General features: G+C 34.3%; 1 protein-coding gene across 4 annotated transcripts; it reads right to left on the reverse strand.

Annotated features, from left to right (window-relative positions):
* Nucleotides 1-744: 744 nt before the first annotated feature.
* On the reverse strand, nt 745-23,351 carry LOC117329115 (armadillo repeat-containing protein 3-like). Of its 4 annotated transcripts, XM_033886852.1 has the most exons (23): nt 23,265-23,351; nt 22,675-22,731; nt 22,161-22,278; nt 21,550-21,675; nt 20,924-20,995; nt 19,816-19,991; nt 19,313-19,439; nt 17,431-17,570; nt 16,605-16,740; nt 16,132-16,251; nt 15,369-15,521; nt 14,853-14,961; nt 14,416-14,592; nt 12,966-13,175; nt 11,603-11,727; nt 10,371-10,509; nt 8,475-8,582; nt 7,177-7,188; nt 6,292-6,300; nt 3,078-3,287; nt 2,403-2,565; nt 1,665-1,760; nt 745-1,234 (listed from the first exon to the last, which is right to left on the reverse strand). In XM_033886852.1, the coding sequence occupies exons 2-23, from the start codon at nt 22,720-22,722 to the stop codon at nt 1,124-1,126; spliced, it is 2,685 nt and encodes an 894-aa protein (XP_033742743.1). In that variant the 5' UTR covers nt 22,723-22,731; nt 23,265-23,351; the 3' UTR covers nt 745-1,123. The 4 variants fall into 4 exon arrangements, with proteins under 4 accessions (XP_033742743.1, XP_033742744.1, XP_033742746.1 ...); XM_033886853.1 differs by lacking the exon at nt 6,292-6,300; XM_033886855.1 differs by lacking the exons at nt 6,292-6,300; nt 7,177-7,188 and having other exon boundaries at nt 23,265-23,350.
* Nucleotides 23,352-24,472: the final 1,121 nt, after the last annotated feature.

The following is a 24,472-nucleotide window of genomic DNA, read 5'->3' on the forward strand; positions in this document are numbered from 1 at the left end:
GGGTATGATGTCTGGGGTATGACATGTCTGGGGTATGACATGTCTGGGGTATGACGTCTGGGGTATGATGTCTGGGATATGATGTCTGGGGTATGATGCCTGGGGTATGACATGTCTGGGGTATGACATGTTTTGGGTATGATATCTGGGGTATGACATGTCTGGGGTATGATGTCTGGGGTATGACATGTCTGGGGTATGATGTCTGGGGTATGACATGTCTGAGGTATGATGTCTGGGGTATTACATGTCCTTGGTCTAGTCCTATGCTAAGAAGTAGATTAGATTAGTTTGATTTTAATGCAGTTTTCAAAAACAAACTGAACAGCAACAGAGACATATTGTTTAAAGGGAAAGAACTCTTACTGAAATCACAAATGAGATGACAAATACTTAAAGGGACTATATGGTGAAAAAACACTACGAGAAAAGGATATAAAACGTTATATTTTCTATGAGTATGTTACAAAACTAACACTTTCTGTCAGTTACAAAAATTAAAAGTCACTGCAACCATTTATGATAGATATCTAAAAAAATAAAGAATGTAAAAATTGCAGTCTCGATCTTATTCATAAATAACAACACTCAAGATAAACAATGTTCAGACCCTGAAAATATGTATAAAAACAACAAAGTTGACGGTGTAGGCGCATGTATCGCTTAATTATTGATAAATCTTATTAGTCATAGGCCGAATTCTACAATTCCTGAGGTTGAAATCTAAGGTAAAAGTCCCTTTAATTCATTGTGAAGAAATGTATCTTTATTCACAGAAATATTACATACACATGTATATACAATATATTATTTACATATAAACATTATACATAAATGTTTGTAGAAAATTTTAACAATTGTTTGTAAAAATTGACAACATTATTATAAATAATCAGTATGCAAAAACAAAGGAATGTAATAAATTGTTCCAGTTTGAATTCTGTTTGTATTTTGTATCTAAGATTTTTGTTTATCACAGATATTGCTTGTCAATATGTTCTTCTTTGACAATCCATCTTCCCTGTATGTCTCGCTGCACAAATGTTGATGTATATCTCCAGGGAGTTTGATGCTTAGCATTATGATAACGACTGATATGTCCTATGACTGTTTAATCTGCTAACTATAATTTCCTGTAGGTAATGGCCTCCGGAGTATCTGACTTCATTAGGTGTCCAGGGTCGTGGATCAGATCTACTATATATGCTCTTGGTGGAAACTTCGGGGCACCAGGCTGTGAATTCAAAATCAAAGGAAATTAAAGAAATAGTTAAGATACATTTTCTTTCTGATAACACTTAAGCTGACCTTACATTTTATACAGGCAATATATTTACATCATTCTCAGAAAAAAAACCCAAAACACTACAGTAAATAAATATATGTGTAGACATAGGAAATGTAAAATATTTTCTTTTCAAAATATGTACACAGATACCAAATTAGAACAAAAAGAAATGGAATGATATTTTATTGATTTTACAGACACTATCTCCCTTTGAAGAGTATGGCGTCATCATACTTATATCATGAGGCATTGTGAATTGTTACTATCTAGCATGCTACTAACGTTCGGAGAGATTAACGAAAGCAATCATGCTAATACAAGACTTTGATATTTGTTAATTTTTTGTTTTGTGGATTAACAAACACTGTTTACTAACCGTTGGGTCACTATCGGGCAACATGATCTCGTTCCAGGCTCGATTGTACTCTCCTCTGGTCAATGTGCAGGGCACAGCTATCTGGTCAGCTAGGGCCTAGGTATGAAAACAGGAGTAGGTTACAAAACATAAAGGACACATACTTATATGTATATACTTAGAGTTTTTGGTGATTTAAATTCTCTGTAAGTAATTATTACTTGATGTACTTCATATAGGATTTAATGAGCAAAAAGACGAATTGAAAGTTTCATGAATGAAACTGGCAATCTACTTGTCATAATTACCATAAGTATGATGAACGGATGAAATTTTGATCCAAGTCAATTAAAACTCAAAAGAAATCGTATAAATACAAGGAATGACTATGAAACCTTAAGCAACCTGGTCACAAATTAAAGATTTTGATAATTATGTACGGGTACCAGTTGTATTAAAGCATGTACAGGTGGTGAAGATGGTGATTAACTTCATGACTATATGCAGTTTGTCAAACTTCTATTTTGTGGAGCTTGAATAATATAGTGAAACAACATATAAAGTAACAAAGGGGATTTATAGACTGGGTCAGTTAAAAATGTAACTGATGTTTGGTTTATATTCAAACTGCTTGGTCGGCTTATCAAATCAGTCAGCAACAAATTGACATCAGCTTAAAAATACACAAAATACTTTTTTCACAAGCCACAGAATATTTCAACAGGAATCGGTCCCTTAATTAGGACAATTAGGTTTTACCTTGAAGAGGAGAGCTCGATGGATGTGTATGCCAGTTTTGATCTTGCCGATTGGGACAACGTTGGATTTCAGCTCAAACTTGATCTGACCAATTGGAAGTTCCCAGCTGAAGTTTGTAAGCTGTCCCTTCTCTATAGAGCCTCCCATCTTTTCTGCCACAAACCTGGTACACAATGGACAATTTACACTGTAGATATAGTACACCAGGAGAAAAAGAATATGTTGTATCTTATTTCACATTAGCTTTATTTTACTTTCTTTCTGAGATGCTGCCATTCTCCCCTCTAGACCATCTTAAGATGTTGCCATTCTCCCCTCTAGACCATCTTTAGGAGATGCTGCCATTCCCCCCTCTAGACCATCTTGAGGAGATGCTGTAGTTCTCTAATTTAGACCTTGTTATGGCAATCAAAACCAAGCTCCCATTTCATCCATGTTCTTAAACTGTAGGAAATCCCACAACTTAAATTTTCCATAAGAATGTATTACCAAATTTAAGTTTAAGATCTTATTTTTTGAATGCAATAATACTTTTATATGTAAAATTTCAAGTGAAAAAAAAAATCCTGGCAGATGATGAAACCAGAGCTAGGATATAAAGATTGAGACTTTATATTTACCAAACAGTATAATGACCCCTGTCAGTAGATACACGTATCACTATTGACCCCTTACCTGGCCAGTGTGGTGACTTGTTCATGGACAGAGGATATGGGCTGGATCTTCTCTGTCACCTCCTCCATATATTTGAGTAGAGCTGGGTCTGCGGGAAGTTCGAAGGGCTTGTTCTCCCTGCCACCCTGTGACATGGCTTCCTTCAGTAACTGAGCTTGCATTTCTTCCTCACGCTGTTTTTCCTCGCGATCTCTCTGGGACCGACTCTTCCTGTGTAAATCAGAGGACAACACTATATAAGTTAGAGGCCCTGAATGATAGGGTTCAAAACTTTTTATGTGAAACTAAATCACTTCAAATGTGGACAGGCTGTAAAAGTAAACAACACAAAAACAACTGATGTTATTTAGCTCCGACTTCTAAAGATAGAGACTGATCTATATTTTTTCAAACATTTGGTTTTTATTTCTTAACCTCTTCTAACAACTAAATTGAGGAACATCACATAGAATGAGGGTTGAATCATGCGACTAGTGAATCATGACAGGTTTATATAGTTAATAATGACAAGTTTATAAACATGTAGTTAATTATGAGAGGTTTATATAGTTAATTATCATAGGTTTATACCAGACTTATTGTTTTATCATATGTAAGGGTACAATGACCTTTAGTTAGTTTTAACATATTTCACTGTCAAGAAAGATACAACAAGATCAGGTTATTACAACTTATGAAACATCCTCTCCCAACATTTACATTTGGTGCATACAATTTTGTGACAGGTACAAAATAAAACTAGTCCTATAATTAGCATATAAAGAGGTCTATTGCTAATTACTGTCTTTACAATAAATAATTACAAGGATGGACAGTCAGTTATATATGTTTATCAACGAATATAGTGAAAATTCATCAATCCACAAACACTTGAATTACTGTACCTCAAAAAATAATCATAACATTTTTTAGTCTACCTGGTACAGCTGTTACACAACTGAATGTAATTGATTTCATGATTAAAAGCATCTGTCATTATCTTTTTTGATAAACTGATTGAAAATGAATGGAGTTTCACTATACAAATGCACATGTATATCTATAACAAAAAACATGTCCTCCCGCTATAAAGCTACTGCTTCACAATATACTGGAGAACAATAGATGGGTCACTCACAAAACCATACCTGAGTTTTGTCTGTGACCACAATTATTTTACAATAACACTCACTGCTATAATCATGTCCATTAATTGTGCTGTGTATTGGTATTACAAAGCGAGCTATTATTACCATCACCATTACATACCACAGTACAACAAAGATACTTGTAAGCTGCTAGACATTCATATTGACATCTTATTTACCACAAATCGACTATTCATTCATACATTCATTGAGTAGAAAGCGTCTTTGTTAATTTCAAAACTGATGTTAAACTTTTCTAACATTTAAAACGCTATAATCACCATATGGTCCTAACATTCTAACACTGAGCTTTAATAGGCGTTAGGGAACTGAATACCATGGCAACAGGTCACATGACGACAAATGCTGGTTATATCAACACAATGTTAACTTACAACGGGGAACTGGCATCATCCCTGTAAATATTACCAGGTTTTTAGTTTAAAACTTCTGTTAAAGGAATCATGCAAAGTCAATCTTAACAGTCCACGTGATGATACCTGGAGTTATGTGTTTCAGCTGAAACACGGATCTCCTCAGTTTATACTAGACAGTACTTCATCTGATTGCCAACTACTAGCTACTACATCCCTTCAACTATAGCTACATGTACGGCCCCACAGAACTAATGCATGATGTCCCTACAACTACAAGAATGTCACACAACTATGATTATGCCCCACAACTTAAGTATGTCTATCCCCAAATTATAAGTATATGTCCCACAACTTGAGTTTAGGCTCTACATGCTTTGTGTCTGTAATGTTTGATACAAGCATTCGGAATACTCCACAGCATGTTTCTACCTATACGAGCATTCCGAATACTCCACAGCATGTTTCTACCTATAAGAGCATTCGGAATACTCCAGGGCATGTTTCTACCTAGCTATAGGAGCATTCGGAATACTCCACAGCAGGTTTCTACCTATAGGAGCATTCGGAAATCTCCACAGCATGTTTCTATCTATAAGAGCATTCGGAATACTCCAGGGCATGTTTTTACCTATAGGAGCATTCGGAATACTCCACAGCATGTTTCTACCTATACAAGCATTCGGAATACTCCACAGCATGTTTCTACCTATACGAGCATTCGGAATACTCCAGGGCATGTTTCTACCTATACAAGCATTCGGAATACTCCACAGCATGTTTCTACCTATACGAGCATTCGGAATACTCCAGGGCATGTTTCTACCTATACGAGCATTCGGAATACTCCACAGCATGTTTCTACCTATACAAGCATTCGGAATACTCCACAGCATGTTTCTACCTATACGAGCATTCGGAATACTCCAGGGCATGTTTCTACCTATACGAGCATTGGGAATACTCCAGGGCATGTTTCTACCTATACGAGCATTGGGAATACTCCACAGCATGTTTCTACCTATACGAGCATTCGGAATACTCCAGGGCATGTTTCTACCTACATTTAACAGTATATGTGCGTTTGTTATATTTCATTTTGTATTTCCAGGTTTTACTATATGTTCAATGAGCTGTGGAATAAGGGGATAAAACAGATGACATGGCCCCGCGTGACCTTTGTTTTATCTAGGTTACTGAGTACATATATATAGATCTATGTACAATTACAGAGTGGCTACTAGATCTGTGCATGGTACATCTGTATGTGTGTCCAGGTATAAATTATGTACATGTTAATTCAGAATAACATCATGCAGGGGTTACTTCAAGATCACATGCATATTCATGAGTAAGAATATTTTCATCTTCAGTATATAACACAACTGCATTTCCATCTATAAATTCAGTTGGTGTTATGACCAACAAAATGCAAAAACGAAACCTTTGTTAAAAAGTAGAGATGAAATCCGGTTTTACCACTTTGAAATAAATGCGGATCGTTTAATCCACACACAAAATTTCATTTTCATAAAAAATCGGGATGATTTTATCCATGCAAATAAATGCATCCTCATTACACACAGTCATTAGTACAGTGCCTGCATGCTCTGATATGTGAGGAATAGGCTGCAGCAGCTGGGAACTATAACATCCCTTTGCCTTCCATAATAACACACCTATGTTAATATTGGAAAAAAGCAAACAATATACCCAGAATATCTACAAGAAATAATAATACAGAATTTGATTAACAGAGATATCGTAAAACATTGAATAGCTGAGACATAACTGATCGAGTTACCAATCACTTAAAATACAAATTTACATTTATTTTCTATCAACTGATAATCATACTTGTTGATGTAATGGTTATTTTCGTTATATAGGTAATCTTTGCACACACGCTAAACTGTATATTTGAGGGAGACAAAGCAAGCAATTTAAATAAACTGTAAAAACTTTAAATTGTATTATCTATGATAACTTTAAATACTCAAGACAAATAAAAATATGGATAATCTTTCACAGCATGTTTTGATACGTAAAACTTATCAACACTGACAAACACTGAATATATTGACACAATACAATATAGCATGCAATATAGAATGTGGCCTTTAACTCTACTGTAAAACCATTCCCTGTTCTGTAAGATGACATCTAAACATCAGCACTATCATTTTAGAATCTGACATTTGAATATATCTATGGCTAAATTGTTAATTTCTAATTATATTTGGATTGTTTAATAAGTCCCACCCATTCCAGAGAAATGGTTTATCCGATATAATACAAATGAAACACGTCTAAAATGGTCATAAATATTCAAAAAAGAAATAGGTGACAAAAGTGTAAATGGCAAAAATTAAAAGCTGAAAAACAAAAAAACACAACATTATACTATTCCATGCAGTAACTTATCAAAAATGTCTTCTTTTACATGCTGCAACATCACTGATGAGGCCAATTTTTATTAATAGGGAATCCCTCTGGGAGGGGCAGGGGCAGGGGCAGGGGCAGGGGCAAGGGGGTGGGGCACCAAGCCTTTTGTATATGGGCAGAAAGGCACACACAACAGATTAATGTGCTACTTACGGTGGTGATGCACTGGAAGCAGGAAATGGAATGGCAGTTAGTGATTGGACAAAAATACCAAACATAAAAACCTCGACGTAATACATGTTTTTGTTCAGTTGATCACAGTACTCCACTGGTTAAGTACGTATTGACAAATGCTGACCATGTCAACTGATAGGAACAGTCCACGCTGTTATCCTATCAGATGACTTCAATATCTGTCAATTGTTCAATAAGAATCAAATGAAATCCAAGGCAAAACTTGATATTTGATCATTTACATAAAACCAAACATTTTTTTTTTATTTTTGAAAATTATTGAAAGCTATTTCTCTTAATATCCTTTATATATTTCATTTTGTTTGTTTTTTAACTCAAAATATTTTCATGTTTTCCTATATTTTCATATTTATGACCATAAATAATATCTCTGCATAAACTACACGCATGTAATTTGTTTTGATTTTTTTTATGTACATTTTTGTCTTATTTTTGTAACCAGGCCAGTGGAGGACACACATAGTTTTGTCAGTAACTGGTGTACTAGTGAACACACGTCAGGTAACACCTGTAAGGACGGTACAACATTTAAACTATCACTGTCCCTCACACCTGTGTGCTGTAGATGTATTCTAGTAAGACCGAAGTTACAACAATTTAAATTTGTATGAACTACGTGCAATATACATATTATATCTAGGTAAGCTATATTTTGAAAACTTACATCAAATCTGTTTCATTTATGTAAACTAGATAAAGGATGAACTAATGAAGTTATTCCAGGCAAATTAATATGTTTTACAATCATATGCTACAGTGCAGTTCTATTATATATTTATTTATTAATCATTATACAAGTTCTACTGCTATACGGATATATAGCAGATCTTAAAAGATAAAATAAATAAATAAAAATGTCCAAGGAAAAGATTTTAGTTACTTTTTAATGAAATTTGGCTTACAATTTATTAATCAAAGCTAAAAAAGAAACTAAAGATTTTTGAAAATAATGCACCACTGAGTTTTGTCCTCTAATGAATTGATCCAAATGAACTATTTCAATAGAAATATCAATTCCTCAAAACTGCAGGCAATTTAAACTAGCAGTCAAAAACTGGAGACTTTTACTACACAAAGCAATAACTTGCACCAGGAAATGCAGTAATCTGAATAGAATTAAAATGAACAGAAAACTACCTAGGAACTAATTCAAATCTACAAATAGCAAAGTTTATTTACTGGCTTAAGGAAATGTTCTAAGTAGGCAGACGTAGCACAGAAACCCTTAGTGAAGAGACAGTGTTTTTGATACATACGCTTTAGATTCACGTCCCGTTCTAGAGGACTTTCCGGAGACACTTGTCTTGGAGCTGTCCTGTTTGACTTCTACATCCTGTTGGGACGAGGACTGTTGTGCAGCTGGACTGAGAACACAGATGACACCACAGATATATATACACACCCCTCAACCAATTAGACCTTTTCTAAAACATCAACAAATTATCAAATATTCTATTTTAGTAAGACTGACATAATTCCTGTCAAAATCCATTTATCTATCATCATCTATATACATGTACAATTTTACACTCTAAGGCGATGTATTATTTATAAATTAATGTTTTTAATAAATATTGCCTCTGATTTGGAAAAGGTCCATAAAAGCATCATATCCATACACCATTATATATATATATCACACAATCCAGTCAATGTTTAACCAATCAAGCACACATACATGTTAATGCATATTCTACCATGTTTGCTATGCAACGCCAGTTTTGATTGGTTTAAAACCATGTATTATTTTCCAATAACCCAGGCTCGTGCCAATAATACACGGTCGGGAGTCACGGCTGTAACAATTTTATATATCTAATATTCATCCATTTTATAAAAGGTTACCATAGCCGAGTGGGCTAATGGGTTAGTCTTTCAATACATTTTTATCACGACGCGAGTTCGAATCCTACGGAGGCCCCCCTTTTTTTTCTTCTTTTTATCCTTTTTTTATTTTCAAAATCAATGCTATATGATAGATGCTGTTGATCGTAGTACTGTATTGCCTGTACATGTATATTTCACCAACAAATAATGCAATACTCAAGAAATAAATTACAAGGTTTTCTCGGGGTTTCTTTGCGGTTGTTCTATTAGAAAGAGGTCGATCTCCGAACTAAACAGTACATGGTAGAATAGAAATAATCAACTTTGACTCGTGTATTGTTGCAGGATATACAACTTGGACTCGGATATTTTGCAATTTTAATTAATAACTCAGGCCTGCGGCCTTCGTTATTAATGCAATTGCAAAATATCCTCGTCCTCGTTGTATATCCAGCAATAATACACGAATCATCGTTAATTATTTCTTAAACATATATCAGTTTATTTTACATGATGTAGATTTCATGAATAGATATAAAATAGATTGTTTTCATGTCAATTTTCAAGTTAATTTCCTCTATGGTATGTTTACATGTTTACAACAGATGTCAAATACATCAAATATAGGAATGTCACAAAAACACACACACACAAATAAACTGATAGTATTTGTTAGCATTTGTACACGCCGCAATAGATATACAGGAGGGAGTTTTACCATACCTAGGTTTTAATCATTAAATTGATCAATATAGTATGTAAATCTAAATGTAGATGTAAATATACTGTTTGTTGAAATGGGTTGTGAGAAAATTGGAGCCATTTTGGGATCAGGTAGATACAAGAAATTAACAATAGAAGTTGTTAGAGGGTATACAGTGTCTAAAATTATACTAGTCAACTGGTCAATCAAATGTTTGGTAAAAGTTTTATCATGCAATCAGTACAGAATGATATGTTATAAATGGTAAACATAGTACATATACTGTTGGTAAGTTATTCCACCAACACAGATCGATCATGAGTTCTGATCACTTGTTTGTCCTTTTGCGACCAACAGTATACTAAGTACAGACCCCCAGGTGCAAACATTTATAAATAGACAACAATATAATTCTGGTAACAGCAACACTTCATCACTTTTTTTCCAACAAAGAATGTGAACTTGACATCAGTATAAAAATTATAAACTTTATTTGTTTTAAAATGATTGCAAAATATGTTATATCAACTAAATATTTCAATCACCCTTAGTGGCCAGGATTTGAGTATTAGATATGTTGCCACCCATAATGAACCCAGCATAACGATCATTGGACACTTACGCTGCCTTAGCGTTGACCAGGAGTATAGCACGTTTGTCGTTTAGATCTTGTTTACAACACTCCTCAAGTGTCATGAATTTGCTGCCTGGCCTCAGCTGTCCAGCATCATAGAAACCATTCTCTATGAAGTTTGTTGAGCCTGTAACAGATTGGATATAAATATATAAAGACAACTATGATACTCTCAATTTTCAGCAATAAACAATTTTTATATAGATACATATTTTTTAAGGGTTTTCTTTGTTTTTTCTTTCTTTCAAGGCATGTCTTTCTCACAGTAAAGCCTTGGCTGACAATGACAACTGATTTACTGAGGTTTCTGTGAGGGCGTATTTGGCTGACAATAAAGACTTACTGAGGTTTCTGTGAGGGTGTATTTGGCTGACAATAAAGACTTACTGAGGTTTCTGTGAGGGTGTATTTGGCTGACAATAAAGACTTACTGACGTTTCTGTGAGGGTGTATTTGGCTGACAATAAAGACTTACTGAGGTTTCTGTGATGGTGTATTTGGCTGACAATGACAACTGATTTACTGAGGTTTCTGTGATGGTGTATTTGGCTGACAATAAAGACTTACTGAGGTTTCTGTGAGGGTGTATTTGGCTGACAATAAAGACTTACTGAGGTTTCTGTGAGGGTGTATTTGGCTGACAATAAAGACTTACTGAGGTTTTCTGTGAGGGTGTGTTTGGCTGACAATAAAGACTTACTGAGGTTTCTGTGAGGGTGTATTTGGCTGACAATGACAACTGATTTACTGAGGTTTCTGTGATGGTGTATTTGGCTGACAATAAAGACTTACTGAGGTTTCTGTGAGGGTGTATTTGGCTGACAATAAAGACTTACTGAGGTTTCTGTGAGGGTGTATTTGGCTGACAATAAAGACTTACTGAGGTTTTCTGTGAGGGTGTATTTGGCTGACAATAAAGACTTACTGAGGTTTCTGTGAGGGTGTATTTGGCTGACAATAAAGACTTACTGAGGTTTTCTGTGAGGGTGTGTTTGGCTGACAATAAAGACTTACTGAGGTTTCTGTGAGGGTGTATTTGGCTGACAATAAAGAGTCAAAAGACTTACTAAGGTTTCCTGTGAGGGTGTATTTGGCTGACAATAAAGAGTCAAAAGACTTACTAAGGTTTCCTGTGAGGGTGTATTTGGCTGACAATAAAGAGTCAAAAGACTTACTAAGGTTTCCTGTGAGGGCGTATTTGGCTGACAATAAAGACTTACTGAGGTTTCCTGTGAGGGCGTATTTGGCTGACAGATTACTATCTAGAAGACGTTCCAAGGCTGCTTCAGCAAAAGGATTCTTCCTGGTGCCAGAGACCTGGATGTCTTGAAGGATCTCCATACCTCTATAAAATATGGAAACATAAATAGAAAATAGTAATAAACTCAATGAAATGCAATCTCACAACATCTTTTTGTTCTGCATATATTCAAATCTTAGTTATCTGTCTACAAAAAGATTCTCTTGTCGTTTAGTTTTTGTGTTTGTGTATACCGGTAGTGTAATTTATTCTTATATCATCTTATCAAAATAATGACAAGATTACATCACATATTTCAGCTCTTAAACAAGTAATCCATCTTCCCTAATTTGATTACTTAGCCCCTAATTTGATTACCTAACCTAATTTGATTACCTAGCTTCTCTAGTTTAATTACCTACCCTAATTTGATTACCTACCCTAATTTGATTCCCTGCCCTAATTTGATTCCCTGCCCTAATTGGATTACCTACCCTTATTTGATTATCTACCCTAATTTGATAACCTAGCTACCTTTAGTTTAATTAACTACCCTATTTTTGTTACCCATCCGAGTTTAATTACTGACCCGAACTTGATTACCTAACCTAATTTGATAATCTACCCTAATTTGATAACTCATCCTGATTTGATTACCTAGCTACCCCAATTTGATAACCTAGCTACCCTAATTTGATTACCTAGCTACCCTTATTTGATTACCTAACTACCCTAATTTGATTACCTACCCTAATTTGATTTCCTACCCTAATTTGATTTCCTACCCTAATTTGATTCCCTGCCCTAATTTGATTACCTACCCTAATTTGATTACCTACCCTAATTTGATTCCCTACCCTATTTTGATAACCTCCCTTTGTTTCATTCCCTACCCTAATTTAACTACCTCCCCTTTTTTCATTCCCTACTCTAATTGGATTACCTCCCCTTGTTTCATTCCTGTCCTAATTGGATAACCTCCCTTGTTTCATTCCCTACCCTAATTGGATTACCTCCCTTATTTCATTCCCTACCCTAATTGGATTACCCTCCCCGTGTTTCATTGCCCTGTCCCTATGGATTACCCTCCCTTCGTTTCATTCCCTTGACCGTATTGGATTACCTCCCCTTGTTTCATTCCCTACCCTAATTGGATTACCTCCCCTTGTTTCATTCCCTGTCCTAATTGGATTACCTCCCCTTGTTTCATTCCCTGCCCTAATTGGATTACCTCCCCTTGTTTCATTCCCTGCCCTTATTGGATTACCTCCCCTTGTTTCATTCCCTACCCTTATTGGATTACCTCCCCTTGTTTCATTCCCTGCCCTTATTGGATTACCTACCCTAGTTTACACACTTCTGTAGCTGTTGGTTCGTCTACTGCACACACTGTGATAGCCCATGATGCATTCCGCCGCACTTCATCATTCCCAGAATGCAACAGTATGACTAGGTGTTCTATTCCACTTGCATTTCGGAACTCTGCTCTTGAGTCAGAATCACAGACATAGGCAGCTACACACAAGGCCGTTTTGGCCTGGACCGATGTATTTCTGTCAAACAATGGTGGATAAGTGAGACAAGGATAAAAAGAAAACATTGTTCATTCTTCTTGGAATTTCCAAGGGAAATTTCTAACATAAGAAAATTATATTCATAGACCTCTTTTTGATGAACAAATACCTTAAATCTAAATTTTCAACGCTGCTCTTTCTGGTGGACTAATTGAAGATTTTTTTAAAATTTTGAATGATAAGAAGTTTACTGATAATAAAGGTCAAAATTTAGCGACCCAAATCATGATTTTGTCTCCCAAAAAGGAAGGTATAATTGGAAAGTATAGGTGTGTAGTTAAAAACCGAGAACTTTCAGGTTGCTGTCATACAAGTAATGGCTATATATAGGTGACAGAAAGGTAAAATTTCTGTAGAGGACTACAGATAAGTGACAGAAAGGTAAAATTTCCGTAGAGGACTACAGATAGGTGACAGAAAGGTAAAATTTCTGTAGAGAAATACAGATAGGTGACAGAAAGGTAAAATTTCTGTAGAGGATTACAGATAGTTGACAGAAAGGTAAAATTTCTGTAGAGAGATACAGATAGTTGACAGAAAGGTGAAATTCTGTAAAGGACTACAGATAGGTGACAGAAAGGTAAAATTTCAGTAGAGGACTACAGATAGGTGACAGAAAGGTAAAATTTCTGTAGAGAGATACAGATAGGTGACAGAAAGGTAAAATTTCTGTAGAGAAATACAGATAGGTGACAGAAAGGTAAAATTTCAGTAGAGGACTACAGATAGGTGACAGAAAGGTAAAATTTCAGTAGAGGACTACAGATAGGTGACAGTAAGGTAAAATTTCTGTAGAGAGATACAGATAGGTGACAGAAAGGTTACATTTCTGTAGAGAGATACAGATAGGTGACAGAAAGGTAACATTTCTGTAGAGAGATACAGATAGGTGACAGAAAGGTAAAATTTCTGTAGAGGACTACAGATAGGTGACAGTAAGGTAAAATTTATGTAGAAGACTACAGATAGGTGACAGAAAGGTAACTTTTCTGTAGAGAGATACAGATAGGTGACAGAAAGGTAAAATTTCTGTAGAGGACTACAGATAGGTGACAGAAAGATTACAGATAGGTGACAGAAAGGTAAAATTTCTGTAGAGAGATACAGATAGTTGACAGAAAGGTAACATTTCTGTAGAGGGCTACATTTGGAAATTCAATTCTGCCATTAAGATTTGTCTGAACCTTACAAAAGGGTAACTATGTATTTGGGTACCTACTTGGATTTTAGACCTTCTATTAGGGTGGTGACAACCCCTTTCCCCTGGGCTTCCATGCGGAGAGCTTCCTCAGTAGCCATATTGGTAAGGACACATGCTGCATTTGCCACCACCTCCTCCCGTGGATCGGTCAACAGATTTACCAAAATTTCTGTACCACTGAAATTACTGACTTCACTGTAAATAAAGTTAACAAAATATATGCTAAACCTCGCAAAAAATAAACTAAATACTGACCTTACAAATAGTAAACAAAACACTAACCTCATAAATATATGTAACAAAATATAATTTGCCTTCACAACTAGTATGCAAAATAGTAACCTCGAAAAAATAATAATTTTGGCTTCCCTAAAAAAAATATAAACAGATGCATATCCTAGCAAAAATGTATTGTATCAAAAGTAGACACTGAAAAAGGTAGGAAACATACGTACTGAGAGTTTGTACTGTTAGAGGTGGTGAGGTTAGCTAATGCTAAAGATGCACCTTCTTTTACATCTCCATTCTCAGAGTTGAGTAGTTTAATTAATGGCTGCATACCATCTACAAAGAAAAATTTCATTTGACAAACTATTCACAGTACACATACATACACATGGTGTACCTACATAGTTACCATAGATAAATGTTTTGAGATGATAAGTCACTGACTCATTATCACAGGTCTACTTTCTTTTTTCATATATTTAACCCAAATCAGAATTCCTATAATCTTTGAACATACCATAGAAAAAATAATTTCTCCTGTGTGAGATTTATGTTACAGCTTCAAGATTGAGCTTTTTCCTCATTTACCCTAATTTTCTTTTTGTTGTTAACTTTTGGTTGAAATGAATTTTTTTGTTAAGTTTTCACTGATTTAGTGAACGTTATTATATTTTGATATGTTGCTCTATCTTGATTTTAATCAAGTCAGGATATTTTGATCCCACAAACAATACAAGCCTTACCCCATTCCCTAATGGAATCCTTTGACATGAGATTCTCGGACATGACCGCGAGGGCCTGGGCAGCAGCAGTCTGTACCTCTGTAGACTCGTGAGCTAGTAAATGTATCAACATCTTCTCTGCTTCCTGTTCATGTAAGATCTTTCTGTTCTCAGCTGAAATACACAAATGACAATGACATCACTGATCACTAATTATCAATATTTGATCTGCATCACTGGGAGAAATTATATTTTATCTAAATTATGATAAGTTTGAAACTGAACACAAAATGTATTTCATACAGTATACCAATGTTATATAGAGATATGCTTGATTGTGATATATATGTTACTCTGTGTATGCCGATATGGCTAAGAAAGTTGATTAATGAATCTGATTTTCAAAATACAGTAGTGTAATATAGGGCCTCTATAAACATGGAAGATAATACATCCTTTAAAAAGATATGATCAAATTTCATACATGTAAACAAATGTTACAATCTCAAAAAGTATCAAGGGGGATGAATGATACCACAGTCCTGCTGTGTGACAGCTGGATCAAATTTAGGATTATAAGTTTTTTAGTGTCATATGTTACAAATTCTGATGAAAAATCAGATAAAAATCATTTTGAATTTCTAGTTTGAATTTGTTCTACTGTTTATAAACAATATGAATCGTTGATCCTTTCCTCTCCTAAGTACTACGGCTTTATCTTTATTCTGGATACCATCATTTATCCAAGGGAAGCAACTCTGTTTTCCCTACGACCAATACTTACCATTTCTGGCTGAGCGAGCGATGGCTTTGGCAGCACACATCTTGACATCAGGTAAGGTGGGGATGATGGCTTCCCCTGGAGGTGCATCATCTTTATCTGGTTCTGAACCACCCTTTTTACCTGATCAACGAAAATATGTATTTAAAAACTACCATCATAATAATTCTATATAATGCTATTGTTAGTTATCAATAAATATTTAATGGTGATATAAATGTACATGGCACACAATTAAAATGTAATTTTTTTTTTTCAAAATTCACAATTGCAATTTCTTCGGAAGAGTGACACAGATGTTTATTTAATTCATGGTGGCACATGATCAGAATGTATTACTTTTATAGAAAAAGATTAAAATACTTGTTTTTTTTTGTTTTCACCTTCAAAATCCAATACATATGTTTTAAAGCTCTAAGCTTAAACTGGAATAATATTACCAAAATGACACATGAAAATTTGAGAATATTTTTTACCATCCTTGGCACTCTTCTTAGCTGCCCTAGAACCAGCTTTTTTCTCGCCTTTCCCACCCTTTGGCTCCTCTTCAGGTGGAGTCTGATCTGTGATGAGGGCCACCAGACGTTTGAGTCCCCCGGTCTCCTTCACTTCCTGTAGACAATATAGTGTGTACATTTACATATAGCTAGGTACATTTTACTGAAATCGTATATAAGTTGTTGAGCTCAAAAAACAATGTCATTTAAAACGTTAATACATGAATACAGAATTCTCATCATAATTTGAGATAAACTGTCAAACAATATAAATGCATAGATTTGCAAGGACAGTATACTTTTTGGAGATGTATTTGAATATTTATATCCAAACAAATTTAATCATATGTACATGTTGACATTCATTTCAGAAATAAGTTCCTAATTGACGAGACATTTTGTTCAAACATTGTGAAAAACTTTGTCACTAAATTGAATTTATTGATACATGTAGTATAACATAATAATAATGATTTGCTGTAATTTCCCTGTATTAACATCAGGGGGCGAACACACACTTTCACTTGGAGTAGATGGACTTTATACAGTACAGGGCAATGGAACAGCACTAGGATTTGTAAATGTCTTTACGAAATAGCAACAGATATTGAGGCTTATTGTCATGTATGAGCTGATATTCTTGTACTTGAATTTTTATTGCAGACATATAAAGTGTATGAATATTGGAAAATGATAATTTCATGCGTTTGCTTATATAATTACTATAACAATGAAAATACTGGACTTATACTTGAAGTTGATAGATTTTTGACAATATTTGGTTATTTCATGATAAAGTCTATACCTCTAAGCTTTCCAAATCCTCTAGGAGATTTGAGAGGACCATGACAGCCATCACGTGGAGATCGTTCAGCTCAGGTTTGGCCACAAAGTCTATTAGTCTGGACATGGCCTCCAGTTCTCTTAGGGCCCCACGATTTTCAGCTGTAGGGAAAGGCATTAATGTACAGATTTTCATGATGGATCGATTCTGTTACAGAAATATATGTAGTTGGTTTGATATGTGTAGGACAAATTTTAATAAGCATGTACATGCATGTCATCTAACTGTATGTCCAGTGACAAAAACATATTGTCATTCAACAGTGTATGTCTATAAAATGAAGGAATATAGTTCAATATTTTATTTCAAGTTCTTTATACAGTTTAAAAGAAAAAACATGTATCAAGCACATTCAAATACATGTATATTTTACATTTTTCAAAAGAAGCTTAAATGTCCCAAAACAGGAAAAACCAAGATTCTTTGTTCTAATGCGAAATGTTTTGACAAAATTTATATCAAGTGTTTGTGTCGTAAAATTATGCTTTATCGTTAACTGTTAAATTTATGTCAAGTGTAAACTACTTTAGAGTAAATGAAAGGCAGACATTCACATTTATGTCCTATTCACAATCTTATACTTGAGACATGTAACATGCAATAGCTACCATATGTACAGACATCACTTAATATATATACTACAACCTAGATCACATACAACTCCCTCACCCGCCCAGGGTGCCAGACAGGGTCAGACAGACCTGCTTCATCAAAAACAGGTTTATGCCATACATAACATTAAAAAACCCACAAAAAAGTTTGGAAATCAAACTAGGAGAGATCTCACACAACTCAATATCAATCGGAAGTTTTAAATTCCCCTGGGAAAATAATTTCAAATATCAAGATTCAAAATGTATCATTTATATCATGTTCAAAAGGAGGTACTTAGGAGTGCTAATGAGAATCTCACAACATCGTATCTAACACTTTCATGTCAGCTAAAAATTTCTGTTTCAAATGTAAAACGTTTTAAAAAGAACTGCTATCGAATATGACTTTATTATTCTTGCAAACGTGTAAAGAATGATCAATTCAATAGCAATATATATTCCACTTAAGTTCGCTCCAATCACTTCAAATATGATATTTCTGTGTTACTTTCTGAAGGTTGTGTGTTTATATACAACTTTGATTAATGTGTAGCAATTAACAACTAATTTAATACTTATATCATTCAATCATAAATGCTTAAATTTCAAAATTGTTATTATATGGATTTAACAATTCAGATAATATCTTCTCTGGAACCAAAAAAAAAAAATCCCAAGGCTGAATGAATTATCCTTCTGGAATAACCCCTTATCTGTATTACAGATAATCTAAACATCATAACTTTGAAAAGTCACATGGAAAAACCCTGATCTGAAACGGTGTACCTATAAATTAGCTATAACATGTACCTGTATACCTAAGGGGTTTGTCTTCAAAAAATTGTTAAGATGTTTTTCAAACAAACACTGGATTCTAAAATCAACCATTTTTAACAATTTCAAAGACTAATACAAAATATTAAAAAAAAATATTGATATTTAAACCAATTTTGACAAAATGCAAACAAATGCATAGATGGATTTTAATACTAAATATTGTGAATATTGATTTTTTATCTTGTTTATACTGTAGGGCTGTGTTAAGGAAAACTGGCCAACTTCCTGGTTTGATGAAATATATTTTTTTACTCAGTTTTTTACTCAGGCAATGCAAACTATCAATACTATGTAAGTTTATTGTCTAGTGAAAGGACAAGATCTCATAATAATTATAAGGTAAAAGACAATACCATGAAGTATTTATTACCATACAGCACCATGTTATGACACTGTGACAGTTAAAACCTTACCATCTTGTGACGCCCTGTCTAGGGCAAGCAGTGCCAGTTTCTGGACGATTTGAAATTCTGACTTAAGTAGATCCAACATGGGAGCTAATCCTTCTGCATCTTTGATGGAGGCTCGTGTTTGGTAGTCCTGGCAACCGACAGGAAATGATTTGTGAATTATAAGTTTGTGAATATTGAACCAATATATCAATCATGTATTGTAATATTTTCATGTTTTCTTTTGCCAGTAAAAGAAGGGTATTTTTTCCAGAAGAGATGCTTTATTCGGAAGTTTATTCTTAAAAAAATATACAGTTGAAATTTTACATCTCAAATACTGAAACACAGGTGATTATAACTATTTGTTAGTCACAGACAGAATTGTCTTGATGTATCAAATAGTTTTTTTGGTCTCAAGTTTTTATTGCAATCCTCATAACATTGACGTAACAAAATGCACTGTATATTATTGTATATGAAAACTTCATGATCTCAACAAAAAAAGTTTTATTTAGCATCCATACCATCATCATCTGTGCAAGAGCCTCAATTCCATTTTTCTGGACATCAGGGTCATTAGAGGTGAGACACTTGACCAACGGCTCTATTCCACCATTTTCATAGATCGCTGACTTGCTGCTAAACTCTGTGGCCATATTGGACAGGCCAAGCGCTGAGAACTCATGGCACACTGAATCTTCTGTAAAACACATCACAACCAGAGATGAGAAATAAGCATTGCAATTCCTTTGCAAATTATGCTCATAATTTCATCTTAGTGCAATAAAATATTTCAACATATTTTATTGTATAATATTTATACAAATGGATTAGACAGCAGGCTAGGCCTATATAATTCGTGTAATAAAATATATTCTATCAGTATTTAAAAAAAAAATTGATAAATCATCTAAAGATAAATAAAATTTAATCCATCTTGACATTCAAAATTGAAAAAAAAATATCTTGTTTTTAAACAAAACTCCACATCTATTTTCATTTAATCAGATTAAATGGAAAAAAATACAATGCAGCCAATGAGGAGGTAAAGAAATCCTTTACGTTTAAAATAAAGGTTATTCTTGTTACTTCCAATAGTCAGAAAAAAGTGTACATTGCTGGATTACACTGAAAAGGTAAAGTTATTTTTGGGAAGATAAAATGGGGAATCTAAACTATAGTTGTGAAGATGAAATCCAGCAATGTACACTTTTCTGTCCTCCTACATTTCACAAGTACATTCTTGATATTGTGTTGGTAAAGACCAATTTGTATTTATCTAACCAAGAGAAAAAAGCTCATGCTGTTTATATGAAAACATCTACATTTCAAAACACGTTGGTTTCATCAAATTTGTCACCAATTCATGTACCATTGATGTCCACACTCCTGTGTCAAGTTCACCATTATATATACTCAACACAGCAGTAAAGGAAGATGACCAATCACCTGTGTGATGTAAACAGAGAAAAAGCCTCATGACTATCCTCAAAAATCCCCCATGTCCACATGACTATTTCACACTTGGGTGTAAGTTTCTGTCAGTTTCAGTATAACCTCTATTGTGATACCTGTCATACTTAATTTCACCTACATGCACTGAACAGTTATCACATTCCCAGGTATACCTACCTTCTGGTGCTAACAAGGATATAAAGGTGGGTATACTCCTTTCTTTTTTCCTGAGGTATTTCCGAACATCAGCTAAAACATAAAAAAAAAAAAAATAAATTATCATCAAGATTACTTGCTTGCTATTAAACCATTTCTATGTATCTATAGAGCTGTATATTGATAATGGTAAAAGATAGAAAGTCACAAGTTGATGTTTACAGTGAATTATCATATAGAAATCATTTGGTATGAATAAGAATGCTAATTTAATTACCCACATGTAAAGGTATTTTTCTTAACTTTTTATTTTGATAAAAGATAACTTTTTTTGGTCCTGATTTTTAAGCTAAACTGGCTGTTTAAGTCATTTTTGCCTTAGTACATTCACTAACATTCAATAATGTTGTTTTTTTTGCTAAACAAACCTTTTTACACTTTGCAACTGAAGAAACAATGAATATTCATCTATGTTTCTAATATGAGATTAATTTTTATGGGAAAGAGATGTTTCGATAAATATTTTTTTTTAACTGCAAGAAATTGTTTTGCAAATAAAAACAAGGATAAAGTAACTATTCAAACTGTACATATATACGATTAACGGGTGGATTTATAATGTGATAAACATCAGTGTAAAAACTTACGCTGAGCTGTCATGGAACCCATAGCCATACAGGCATTTCTACGGACAAGTCTATCCTCACTCTGCATCAGCTGTAACAAAGGATCTCCAGCTCCCAAGTCCAGGAGCTGTTTTCTGTTCTCGTCACCTACCAAGAAAATGTAGTAATTTGTTAATAAGATTATCAATCCAGTTTGTTATAAAGTTTTAATCAAATTTAACATGTCATGCTGGCGTATTGGTACTAGCTGAAATGATAGAGTTTTCTCTAAGTCTAGACTTTTTATAGATTAATCGTTCCTGGGAGTTCTTTCTTTATCTTTTTAAACATGTGTTCCATATATATTGATATTTGACAATTTTGTTCTTTTTGCCAACCTTTATTTGCAGTTATCCTAGAAGTTATTAAATTTTTATTTGAATAACAGCATTCTTAAAAATTAGAATCTTTACGATTGCACTGATATCACTTCATAAATTACATTTATTGTAAAAACCTGTTTAAAGGCTCCACAATAAAACAAACAACTTTTTACCCTACATGAACAGCAGGACCTGTATATTAAAGTAATCTTTAATTGTGGTCAGTTACATTACAAAAGATGGGAACTATTTCATAAATATCATACTTACATTTCTCCACAAACTTGTAAATGGCCTCACAAGCTTTAGCCTGAACTTCCTCCTCTGGGCTGTTCAGCATAAGAACCACAGTCCCAGCCTGTCGACTTTCTAGGGCTACCACATCAAACTGAAATAAATCATTGTATAATATATATGGTTCACTGTCTCTTCCATTATTTAGGATAGCACTACCACTGTTATTGAATTTCAAAAAAAAATTAACAATAAATTCTTTGCTAACAAATATAGTTTTTAAGTTCTAATCTACAAAAAGAACATAATGTATTAGGAAATGGCTACTGATTCACCAATATGAGAGAGGAAAATCTTGAACAAATGTGAAACAAATCACATTATACGTATTTATACAGGAAAGTGACACGTACACTTCGTATCCAAAAGGATTCTCAAGATAATTTGCAGGTGACGGAGATCAAACACCATGTGCAGGTCTTTATAACATTCGGCTATTAAGAAGGTCTTTACATACACATTTCAGTTTTCAAGAAATACATATATTTACCACGTCATCTGGAGGAGGTTTCTTGTCTTCTTTGACCTTTTTACCCATTGTTGACACCTGTAATATGGGAAATATTCAAGATAAACAGTGAAAAAAGTGGAGTAAATCAGCCTTGCTATGCACATATTCCTTGTCAATTATATACAGTCATCAATAAACAGTTGATCTGTCGCTAAGACTTGTCTAATAGAAGGCCACAGGACCACTGATCATAACATAATCAGCCGTCTAAGTCGACCGGTCAGAATTTATTGCCTGCGATTTTGGTTAGTTTTGGCTGATCAATCTACAATGAATACAAGCATGTCGTGTCGTTATTTGAGTGAATACTTGAGTTGAAAACAAAGAATAGAATACAACATGTAACACTGGCGCTACAGAAAGCAGATATTGATTACAACAACTTACAACTCAGTGTTCATGTGTGTAAACGTGATCAGCTGGCGATACACTAAGTGGACTGACATGCCGTTTGAGACGCTCGAGAACGCCACATGGTTTTCAAGTGACTTCATTGTGTTAAGAAGTGTCTACAAGTTACATAGAAATTATAAGACAATCGAAATGTATTTTATAGTCATACGATTTACCTGGTTTAGCTGTTATGGTTTTGATACAGCTATGCCGCCATGAAAATGCTGTGTGTTGTTGCTATATGACGTCACTAGTTTTGTTGTGCTTTATTGGTGACGACACTCAGAAAATAATCGACAGATAGCGCGAAATTCTAATTATGTCAAACAGGTGCACGTTTCTTTTGAGGAGTGAAAGTCAGGTGAACATTATGAATTAATGTGAAAGATGCATATTGCTATATACAAAGAGCAAAGTTAACTACGTTAACTAGATGTATTATAACAGAGTGGTTGCAAATACACGTGATACGCTAGGCCCTTGATGGATCTATTTTTAGAGTATAAGGCTATACGCGGGGTGCTTTTATTTTGACGAATCTATTTTTAGCAATCTGCATTAATTACATATGATGCATTGTCGAGTGATCTATAGCCGTGTATTTGTTATTGAAAATCAGTGTATAATAGAATCGACGTTAGGCCTACAGGCTCGGCTGTAGACCTATTTTATTTTTCATACCAAAGTTCTTCACCACTGACTGAGATTATATACAGTAGGCCTATAGACCAATTAATTAATTACTCTGATTTGACGTCTGAAAATAAGCTGGTGCATACAACAATAGTGAACGCGTATATAAACGCTATTATACATATATTTATTTATACCTAGACTAGGATAAAATCTATTTTAAATTAATGAATAATTTATAAATACCAAGTGGTAATTTGTATTTGGAAGAGAACAACTTCCCCCAAAATTTCATTCATAATGTGTTTCTTTTTCAAATCAAATTTCAGGAAACTACTTTTTCGTTTGATGATTAATTTAGCATTTTGTTTTCAGCACCTGCTGGAGATAAGAGATAGTGTAAGATGATAAGGAAACAGCTCAAGGATGCCAGGCTGATGTATGTATATAGCTATATATATAGACCAAAACTATACATGTATGTAATATAGTGCTCGGAAGTCATGTGAGATTGCATAACTGTAGTGCATTTGTATGTAAAACAGCATGTTCAAGTGTAAGAGGAGTGGAAACATGCAAGGCTAGACCAGGGTTTGAACCCAGGACCTGAACACTAGCGGAATACTCTACCAATCGAGCTACCTGGTCGCCAATGATTGACCCTGCATGTCTAGTTCTGCTACATTCTTCCCTCCCTTTTAAAGTCTTTGACCCTGAAGACCAAACAACTTCACAACCCAGATTCCGGTGT

This window comes from Pecten maximus, chromosome 6, assembly GCF_902652985.1.
Source record: "Pecten maximus chromosome 6, xPecMax1.1, whole genome shotgun sequence".
In the NCBI taxonomy this organism is placed as follows: Eukaryota; Metazoa; Mollusca; class Bivalvia; order Pectinida; family Pectinidae; genus Pecten; species Pecten maximus.

Excerpts from the sequence above, each read along its gene's own strand:
- LOC117329115 (XM_033886852.1), bottom strand. The coding sequence starts at position 22,722 with ATGGGTAAAAAGGTCAAAGAAGACAAGAAACCTCCTCCAGATGACGTG. Across the intron at positions 19,440-19,815 it reads CTCTTGCACAGATGATGATG|GACTACCAAACACGAGCCTC; the intron begins GTATGGATGCTA and ends GTCGGTTGCCAG. Across the intron at positions 13,176-14,415 it reads ATAGAAGGTCTAAAATCCAA|AAATACATCGGTCCAGGCCA; the intron begins GTAGGTACCCAA and ends ATTGTTTGACAG.